At 36.0% G+C, this 10,341-nt stretch overlaps 1 protein-coding gene across 1 annotated transcript; it reads right to left on the bottom strand.

Moving 5' to 3' along the window:
* Positions 1 to 5,087: 5,087 nt before the first annotated feature.
* On the bottom strand, positions 5,088 to 6,880 carry LOC110921316. Its single transcript, XM_035982284.1, has 3 exons — positions 6,369 to 6,880; positions 6,062 to 6,240; positions 5,088 to 5,116 (listed from the first exon to the last, which is right to left on the bottom strand). The coding sequence occupies exons 1-3, from the start codon at positions 6,548 to 6,550 to the stop codon at positions 5,088 to 5,090; spliced, it is 390 nt and encodes a 129-aa protein (XP_035838177.1). The 5' UTR covers positions 6,551 to 6,880.
* Positions 6,881 to 10,341: the final 3,461 nt, after the last annotated feature.

The raw sequence follows: 10,341 nt of genomic DNA, 5'->3' as shown, positions 1-10,341 counted from the left end.
CATATGGATTACCAGGAACTCTATCCACAGGGAGAACCAATACCAAACCCCATAGCACAATATACCAACCTAAATCCTTTAGACCCGTATTGGAATGACGATCAGTATGTTCAGGAGATATTAAACAATCCATACCCATACGGAGAACCTATACCTCAGTACCTTGACCCAATACCCGCACCACTGTCAACCATGAGTGAAGCGAATGTGCAGGAACTCCGCACATTTGGTGAGGAATTAGTAGAAGGAGGAGAAATGATAAGACAAATAGGAGAGAAGCTTGTGTAGAAATACGACGAGCGGGAGATGCAATACTGGAACCACCCCTAGCAACAATAATAATAATAATAATAATAATAGAGATATATATATATATATATATATATATATATATATATATATATATAAATGTGTGTAGTTTGAGAAAAAAATCAAATCAGCTAAAATAGATAACCTGATACCTATTGATGCATAACTAGTAGTGTGTTTCAATTCCAGTTGTAGATTGTAATATATATATATATATATATATATATATATGAAAAAGAGTAAATGTCGCAATGCTTGACGATTTTGATCAATGTGTTTGCATGATTGTTTGCATTCAATCTTATTCTATGATATTAATACCTGGTAAATGTTTGTAATCCAGATGGACAACGAAGTAAATCAGGAAAACCAGAATAATGATAATAATAGGAACCAAATAGATAACAATGCCATCCAACACATAGTAGCACAAGGGATTATAGGGGCTAAGCCATATATTATCAAGACTGTTAAAGAAGCAGAAAATAATAAAACTAATAGTGGAAGTAAATGACCACCTACTGAACCCAGTCACAGCGTGAATAATGGACCGCTACTCCAATTGCCTATTCCAAAAAGAAGAAGAACCATGTCATATGGTTGTTCTTACAAAGAATTCTGGTCTTGCAAACCAATTGAATTCTCTGGCAATAAAGGAGCCATTGCAGCCCTACGTTGGATAGAAAAGACAGAAACAGTCTTAAAAATAAGCAAATGTGCAGAGGAAGATAAGATTATGTTTGCCTCTAATCTTTTTAAGAATGCAGCCTTAGAATGGTGGAATACTATTCTCCAGCCTAGGGGAAGTGACAAAGTTTATAATATGGAATGGACTGATTTTAAGAACATAGTTGAAAGAAAATTATGTCTTCCCAATGAAAAAGAACAAATTTCTAATAAATTCTTAAACCTTAGAATGACTGGAATAGACTACAAGGGTTACACTACCGTATTTTTCGAATATGTTAGAATAATGCCAACCCTAGCTTCACCTGAACCAGTATTAATCTCCCGTTACATCTGGGGATTAATTAGTGAAATAAGACATGTAGTCAAGGCAGCTAGACCACAAACCATAGAAGAAGCAGTAGAAGTAGCCAATACCTTGACTGATGAATTGATACGTATGTAAGAGGAGAACCAAAGAAAGAACCTCGCCTAAAAACATGCCCAGGAATTTCGCTACGGTAACTCCAACCGTGGGAAAAATACAGGCTCTACTTCTGCACCTTACTGTAAATACTGCAAGAAGAAGCATTCGGGAAGATGTTCCATATACTGCAACTTCTGCAAAATATCGGGACACAAGGAAGAAGACTGTAGGAAGAAACCCAGTAATGGGATATGCTTCAATTGTGGAGAGAAGGGGCATATCAAACCGAACTGTCTGAAACTAGCCCCATCCATGAACAACAAAACTACTAAGAATGCCTGAGCATTTGTTCTGCCGGTACGTTTTTAGTTAATGATATTTTTGCTAAAGTATTATTTGACTCTGTTACAAACCAAAGTTTTATTAATACTTCATTCTGCAAACTTCTCAATTAACCATTAACTAAACTTCAACAAGAATGTCTGGTAGAAATGGCAAATGGAGAATCCATTAAGATTACTGAAATCTTGCAGGGAGCAAGAATAGAAATTTTAAACCAAAAAATTATTGCTAACCTTTACCCAATGAATCTGGCTGGATTTGATATCGTGTTAGGAATGGATTGGTTAGTAACCAATTATGCCAGAATTCTATGTGATCAAAAGTCAATACAAGTAAGTTTACCAAAGGGTGAAAACATCACAATTAAAGGAGATAAGCCAACTAGGACCACAAAATTCATATCTGTGATGAAAACTACAAGTTATGCAAGGAAAGGATCCCTAGTGTATATGATTTCCATAATCATCAACACTAAAGGAAAAGAATTGAAAGATATTCCCGCAGTATCTCAATTCTCAGATGTTTTCCCAGAAGAGCTACCGGGACTACCGCTAGATAGGGAGGTTGAATTCAGAATTCACCTACTACCAGGAACAGCACCGATTGCCAAGGCACCTTACCGTTTAGCACCAGCGGAGATGCAAGAACTGAAGAAACAGTTGGACGAACTTCTGGAGAAAGGTTTCATACAGCCTAGTTCATCGCCATAGGGAGCACCAATCTTGTTTGTCAAGAAACGGATCAATGCGTATGTGCATTGATTTCCGAGAATTGAACAAGGTCACGATTAAGAATCGGTACCCGCTACCGAGAATTGATGATCTGTTTGATCAACTTCAATGAGCTTAATTCTTTTTTAATATCGATTTACGCTGAGTATATCACCAACTGAAAGTACAAGAAGAGGACATTCCTAAAACTGCTTTCAGAACAAGGTACGGTCATTATGAATTTACAGTCATGCCATTTGGTTTAACCGATGCCCCAGCCGTATTTATGGACATGATGAACAGAATATGTAAACTATATCTGGATAAATTCATAATTGTCTTTATAGATGATATTTTTATCTACTCTAAGAGTAAAGATGACCATGCAGAGCATTTGTTTATACTTTTAAATTTGTTGAGAAAAGAAACGCTTTATGCTAAATTCTCAAAATGTGAATTTTGGTTACAAGAAGTGCAATTCCTTGGACACCTGGTCAATCATGAAGGAATTCATGTGGATCCCATAAAAATCGAGGCAATTACTAAGTGGAAGGTCCCTGAGTCGCCAACAGAAGTAAGAAGTTTTCTTGGACTGGCAGGTTATTATAGACGGTTTATTCGAGATTTTTCTAGAATTGCCATTCCCTTAACGAAATTGACCTGCAAATCAGTTAAGTTTGAATGGGGACCAAAAAAGGAAGAAGCTTTTAGGATTCTTAAGCAAAGATTAAGCAATGCACTCATACTCGCATTACCAGAAGGAACTGAAGACTTTGTAGTCTATTGTGATGCATCTAAATTAGGTTATGGATGTGTGTTGATGCAACGTCAAAAGGTTATAGCCTATGCCTCTAGACAACTTAATAATCATGAAGAGAATTATACAACCCATGTTCTAGAGTTAGGAGCCATAATTAGTTTACCATATTCACCGATCATAAGAGTTTAAGATATGTTTTTGGGCAAAAGGAGTTAAATATGAGACAGAGACACTGGATGGAAATTCTCAGTGATTATAATTGTAATATCCAGTATCATGCAGGAAAGGCTAATATAGTAGCTGATGCTTTAAGTCGAAAATATCATGAAAACCAAAACGAGTACGTTCTCTCAAATTAAATATGCAGATTGATTTAAATGAGCAAATTAGAGAAGTACAAGAATCAGTAATCAAGGACGATACTGAAAAATTAAAAGGAATGATTAAGGAATTAGAATAAGGAACAGATGAAATTTGGAGATTCCATAAGAAAAGAATCTGGATACCCAAACAAGGAAACCTACGCCACCGAATTTTAGAAGAAGCCCATAAGTCTAAGTATACGATACATCCTGGTAATGATAAAATGTATCAAGACTTAAGAAAGAATTTCTGGTGGATATGAATGAAAAAGAATATAGCAACCTATGTTGCAAAGTGTCTAACATGTTCACAAGTTAAAGCTGAACATCAGAAACCCTCAGGTTTATTGCAGTAACTAGAAATGCCAATATGGAAATGGGAATTGATAACAATGGACTTTGTTACCAAATTACCCAAGACACGAAAAGGCAATGATACAATCTGGGTGATTGTAGACAGATTAACCAAGTATGCTCATTTCTTACCGATGAAGGAAACTTTCAGTATGTAACAGTTATCCAAGTTATATGTAAATGAAATAGTTTCATTACATGGAATTCATTTATCTATTGTTTCTGATAGAGATAGCCGTTGTACTTCTCATTTTTGGACTAGTTTCCAAAAAGCAATGAGAACCAAGTTAAATCTAAGCACTACTTATCATCCTCAAACGGATGGACAAAGCGAAAGGACGATTCAGACAATGGAAGATATGCTTAGAGCTTGTGTAATTGATTTCGGAGGAAATTGGGACGATCACCTACCATTAATAGAATTTTCCTACGATAACAACTATCATACTGGTATCAATGCTGCTCCATTTGAAGCACTTTATGGACGAAAGTGCCGAACTCCAGTCTGTTGGGCAGAAACTGAAGAAAAGCAACTGTCTGGACCAGAGATAGTACAAGAGACAACGGACAAGATTATTCAAGTCAAGGAAAGACTAAAAGCAGCACGCGATCGCCAAAAGAGTTATGCGGATAATAGGCGAAAACCATTGGAATTTCAAGTAGGAGATAAAGTGTTACTAAAAGTTTCTCCATGGAAAGGAGTAGTCAGATTCATAAAGAGGGGAAAGCTAAGCCCTAGGTATGTTGGACCATTTGAGATTATTAGAAGAATAGGACCAGTAGCTTACCAGCTACAACTGCCAGAGGAAATGGCAGGAATAGATGATGTATTTCATGTATGTAATCTCAAGAAATGCTTAGCATATGAATCACTAGTGGTACCTCTTAAGGACATAGAGGTAAATGAGAAACTTAAGTTTGTAGAGAAACCCCTACAGATTGAAGACAGGAAGATCAAGAATCCCAAATACAGGAGATTAGTTCTAGTCAAAGTGAAATGGGATTCCAAGAGAGGACCAGAGTACACTCGGGAGCTCGAATCCGAGATGCAGAAGAAATATCCACACCTGTTCCAGTAGACCTCGAGGACGAGATCTAAAACAAGGTGAGGAGGATATAACAACTCTCCCGACACCCTTAAAGTATCCCTATACGTCCTAAAATACCCCGTATACGAAAAACGGGTCTGAAATACAATTATATTAATAAAAAATCAAATAAAACAAAATTTATCGAGTCCTCGTGGGGCACGACCCAGGCAACCCCAGGCTGTCGCGGGCCGTGACAAGGTGGCACCAGACGAGCCCTCGTGATGCCACGTGGCCGTGTGCGTGTTGAGTCTAGGAGCTGATTAGCTAAGGCTAGAGCCTAGCCTACTGCTCTCGGGGGCCACGTTATTTAATATTAGTTATGGTAAAAATGCATTGATATTGGTACAAAATATGTTCCATTGATCCGTTTTTGTATTGATATGTTATGAAGAAAATAAGCCTAAAATAATGGATTAATAATAATAATGATGATATCTTAAATGTGGTTACATAACAATTAAATGGGTTTGTTAAATGCCACGAGAAATCAAAAGAAAGAAAAGATATACTCTTGAGTTATCTACAAATTAAATGTGGTTTAATGAGTTAGTAATTGTTTTGAGAAATAAAAGAAAACTAAACACATTTATTTTGACAATTCTCTGCAGGGTAATTCGTTAACTAAAGAGAAAAATGTCCGGATAGTCCCTGTGGTTTCACCTTTTTTTCACCTATAGTCCCTATCTTTCTAAAACTACTTGAATAGTCCTCAAGTTTTCACGTTTTGTTCTCGGATAGTCCCTGGGTCTAACTTCAGTTTGTTTTCTCTGTTAAAATGATGTGAAATGACAAAAATACCCTTTCCTTAAAAGGCCAAACCACAGGGACTATCCGGGCATCTTCTTCATCTTCTTCAAAACCCTAGCCCCCATTAGTTTTATCTCACAATATACACACACATAACCTGCATAACCAAGAGAGAGAGTGAGATTCGACCGAGAGAGAGAGAGAGAGAGAGAGAGAACCGAGGGAGAGAGAGAGGAAATCGAGACGGGTGGTCTCCGGCCACCTGGTCGCGACGGCAGGGACTGGTTTCTCACCTTGGGGATTCGACATCGACATTACGTAAGCAGAATCTGGAATCTGTTGTTGTTGCATCTGAATTCTAACGTTCTGATCAGAAACATTATTACTCAGATCAGAAGCACGATTGTTGTTCGAAGATTGGATATTTAACAACTGGTCCTGATAAATCATAGCCGGTTTTTGTCTACCATCACTTCAATCCACACATAGTCAAACACTTAATTCACATCAAAATTCAAAATCACACATCATATTCACTTAGGCATTTCTACAAACACTAAACATGCATCCTAACCAATCGAATTACAATATAAAACATACCTCGAAACCGAATCCGTGGAAGCCAAATCAAAACCAGCAGATTGCTTCTGCTGCTGGTTCAAATACTCGGCCGCCGCCGGCGCATTACTAGCAGGCACACCGCTAACAATAACCACCGGAGCAGGAACAGCAACATAATCCCCAACCTCCTGAACCTTCTGGTGCTGTTGCTGCACACTCATCTGAGCAAATTGCTCCTCAATTCCTCCAACCTTCTGACTATCATCAACATGCACTCTAATCGGCGGTAAACTAGCCAGCGACGGAGACGAAGAAGCCGATCCAAACGAAGAAGTTCGTTCCAAATCCGGTACCGAATGAACATCCTGAGCAGAAGTATTACCTTTCGGATTCTTACCTATCACACCTTTATGCTCCACATCTTTCTTCTCAGGCACCGAAAAGTCTTCGTCTAAACCTAACAAACAATTCACCGACGACGTATCGGAAAATCCAGACGTCGTTCCGTTCAACGCGTTGAGAAACCAATCCTCCGATTTCGTACTGTTTTCCAGCAAACATATAAATATAAATGAAGAAGATGCCCGGATAGTCCCTGTGGTTTGGCCTTTTAAGGAAAGGGTATTTTTGTCATTTCACATCATTTTAACAGAGAAAACAAACTGAAGTTAGACCCAGGGACTATCCGAGAACAAAACGTGAAAACTTGGGGACTAATCAAGTAGTTTTAGAAAGATAGGGACTATAGGTGAAAAAAGGTGAAACCACAGGGACTATCCGGGTATTTTTCTCTTAACTAAAAGAAAAATGTAAATGGGCCTTGGCAACGATGAGGTCATGGGTTGGGCCAGATAGTGGAGAACAAAAATAAACAAGGGCTCACAAGTCAGAGAGGGAATTTGGTGAGAAGATCACAAGATATATTCTTTGGACGACAATTTTGTGGGATAGAGGGAATAAGGCAACAGCCTTTTGGCTGTTGCACGGCTGCTGGCACTGACACGGAGTTTAAGGTGCACGGGACATGACGAATATGCACGGCTAGTTCTATGTGATTTCCTTCGGGTGACGGTTCGTAGGGTTTAATACTTTTCATAGTTTATTCATGTTTGGATTTGTTTTTGACATTGACAACGTCGTATAAACAATTTGATGAGTTGGTTTATTTATACTATTTGCATGTGTTTGAGTTCTTGCTTTACAACTTGCTCGGTTGATGACAAAACCTTGTAGCTTGTTGGGTGACGTAGAGTAGGTTGACTCACATTAGTAAATAGGGTAATTAAATTATATAAGATCTGATGACAAAGACCTGTTTTTTATTACCACTTAAATTAACCGACTTTCAGCACCTTGTCTATGTGTTGTCCAATTAATGATTAAACTGAGTTTGGTGTGAACCTAGAATCTGAAACTTGGAGGACTTTACCTTTATCTTATGTGACTTTCCCCGGATGATTGATTTCTAGATTTTCACATTAAACTTTGTTTTTCTGATTCTTATTAACTGGTAAATCTTGACCACTTGTGTTGGTTTTGTGAAACGTTTATTATATTTGAATTGTTTGTCGTTTATCAAGCGTATTGGCAGCATACTTACGTTGTTAGCGGGTTGGTAAATTGGTGGGTAATTGGTATAATTAAACGTGTTATTATGTTGTATGGTGAATCTTAAAAACTATCCCTAATAATTAATCAAAGTCATTAATTCCAAGGCCATGTCTATGTGGTGTTATGAATCTGTAAACGAGTTTTTGTGTTAAACTTGCAATCGGGATTCTGGGTGGGAGTTGCTTTTCTTTAATATATAATAATTCTCTATTTAAACACTAACCACAAATTCCCCGTGGATACGATACCCTACTTACGCTATCTACATGGTTTAATTAGGTTTTTTATTGACTCTGACGACAGTCGTCAGTTAATGCGAAAAAACCAAACCAAAACGTAAAACATATAAAAGAATTACTAAGCCGATCTAGGACCCGGGCGTTACGATGAACTTGTCAACCGAGAAAAAAAAGACAACGTAAAAACGTTTAACCACACACGCACGTTGCGTTGTGTTAACTCGTAAAATTTAGAACGGAAGGTAAAATGAAAATTCCACAAAAAATGAAAAGTATAGAGCACCAAAGTTGAAAGTAAAAAAGTTGTGAGGTTAAATTGCAAAAGATGAAAAGTTTTGAAGTTAAAAGTAAAAAAATCAAATAGTTTTGGGTTAAAAGTAAAAAAAACCATTTTTTTAAACGCCCCAAAGCATAAGTTACAAATATCGGGTAATATATAAATATCTTCCTATACTAATAAATGATAATCTTTTATGGACACGCGTCACTTTTTAGTGCATTCTCACCTTATTTTCTTATTTATCTTTCATATCAAATAATATTGTATAATAATATAAAATTTTAAACAAAAAATTAGATAATAATATATATATTTGTTTTAAACAAAAATTTAGATGAGGATAAATCTTTGTTTTTCTTATATAAGCATAAAGTTATATCTCGAGTATTATATACTTTGGAGTTAGGTGCTTGAAATTATGGTTAATTAGGAATCAAAGGTTCCCGTTTGATATGTACTTAGTATTGTATTATTTTTTCACTAGAATTAAATAATTATTCTAAGTTTGGTGCATATGCTTCTATCAAATTAGAAGTGCTTTTAGACGCATCGCTATAATGGTTTGGACTTACGATTATAGTCGCACAATCCTTTCAAATGTCAAATCTAGACAACTTAGTTTCACCTTTGTAATGTTAGGCGTACTATTATAATTGGTTTAAACCCATCATTTATCGCATATTGTACCGACATTTAGAAAGAACACCATTTTTAAATATAACAATTCTATACTCCATTCAAATAGAATTTAACTCTCGATTTTACGGTATAATTCATAAAAAATATGAAATATATAAAAACTTAGGGATCGATCACCACCTTTTTGTACCGTAACTCTCTTGAATACAAATTTGAGATGATTGTTTATGAATAATAAACAAATAAGCATAAATGTGCATAAAACTAACTAAAATCATTGCATCACATAAAATTTGAATGTATCATAAAAACGAGATTCAACCCAATGTAATACATGTGTTTTAACCTAATAATAAATAAAAAAACTAAATAAAATGTTATAATAAGTAGATAGTATATCAAATTTCATTTTTAAAAGATAAATCTTGATGACTGTATGTGTTAACATGTTACATTATATTTTATTCAACACGTGTGCAATACATGAGTTTTTTTTTAAAGATATATCTTTTTATTATTTATTATATAAATTTACATTTATGCAGCCCATGGGTGGTGGATCAACTTGTCTATCTATTTACACTTTTTATTGATTTAACCTTCATTTTTTTGAGTTAAATGTCATTTTAGTCCCTGTGATTTGGGTTATTTTGCCAGTTTAGTCAAAGGTTTGAAACGTCATCATTTTAGTCCAAATAGTTTCAAACGTTGCCATTTTAGTCCACTGGGTTACTCCATCCATTTTTCCTGTTAACTAGAAGGGCAATTCGGTCATTTTATATGGTCGAATTGCCCTTCTAGTTAATAGCATTACATATAAAATGACCGAAATGCTCTTCTAGCTAACATAAAAAATGGATGGAGTTAACCCAGTGGACTAAAATGACAACGTTTGAAACTATTTGGACTAAAATGAAAACATTTCAAACCTTTAAACTAAACTAGTAAAATCGCCCAAGAGCATTTAACTCCAAAAAAGGGTAAATTGCACTTTTCGTCCTTTATGTTTGTATCGAATTGCAATGGATGCCCTTTAACTTCAATAATTACAATCACAATCTTTTCTTTTATAAAAGCATTACACTCTAGGTCCTTTACCACTAACCTAGTTTATTTTAAACGTTAAATATGGTCACGTGCACCTCATGTGAGGGCAATAATGTCTGTTTACCCTCTCTTTCTTCTTCATTTTATAAACCCTTCACAACCCTAACCCTTATCCCCCACCTCCACCAGCCAACAA

This window comes from Helianthus annuus, chromosome 13 (genome assembly GCF_002127325.2).
Source record: "Helianthus annuus cultivar XRQ/B chromosome 13, HanXRQr2.0-SUNRISE, whole genome shotgun sequence".
NCBI lineage: Eukaryota > Viridiplantae > Streptophyta > Magnoliopsida > Asterales > Asteraceae > Helianthus > Helianthus annuus.
The sequence above is the reverse complement of the archived record's forward strand: the minus strand, read 5'-3'. Positions and strand labels throughout refer to the sequence as shown.

Bases quoted from the DNA above. Each gene is read 5' to 3' on its own strand.
- LOC110921316 (XM_035982284.1), bottom strand. From the start codon at position 6,550: ATGAGTGTGCAGCAACAGCACCAGAAGGTTCAGGAGGTTGGGGATTAT. The intron at 6,241-6,368 runs GTATGTTTTATA...TGTGGATTGAAG, and splicing joins TCCACGGATTCGGTTTCGAG to TGATGGTAGACAAAAACCGG. The intron at 5,117-6,061 runs GTGAGAAACCAG...ATTGTATTTCAG, and splicing joins GTCGATGTCGAATCCCCAAG to ACCCGTTTTTCGTATACGGG.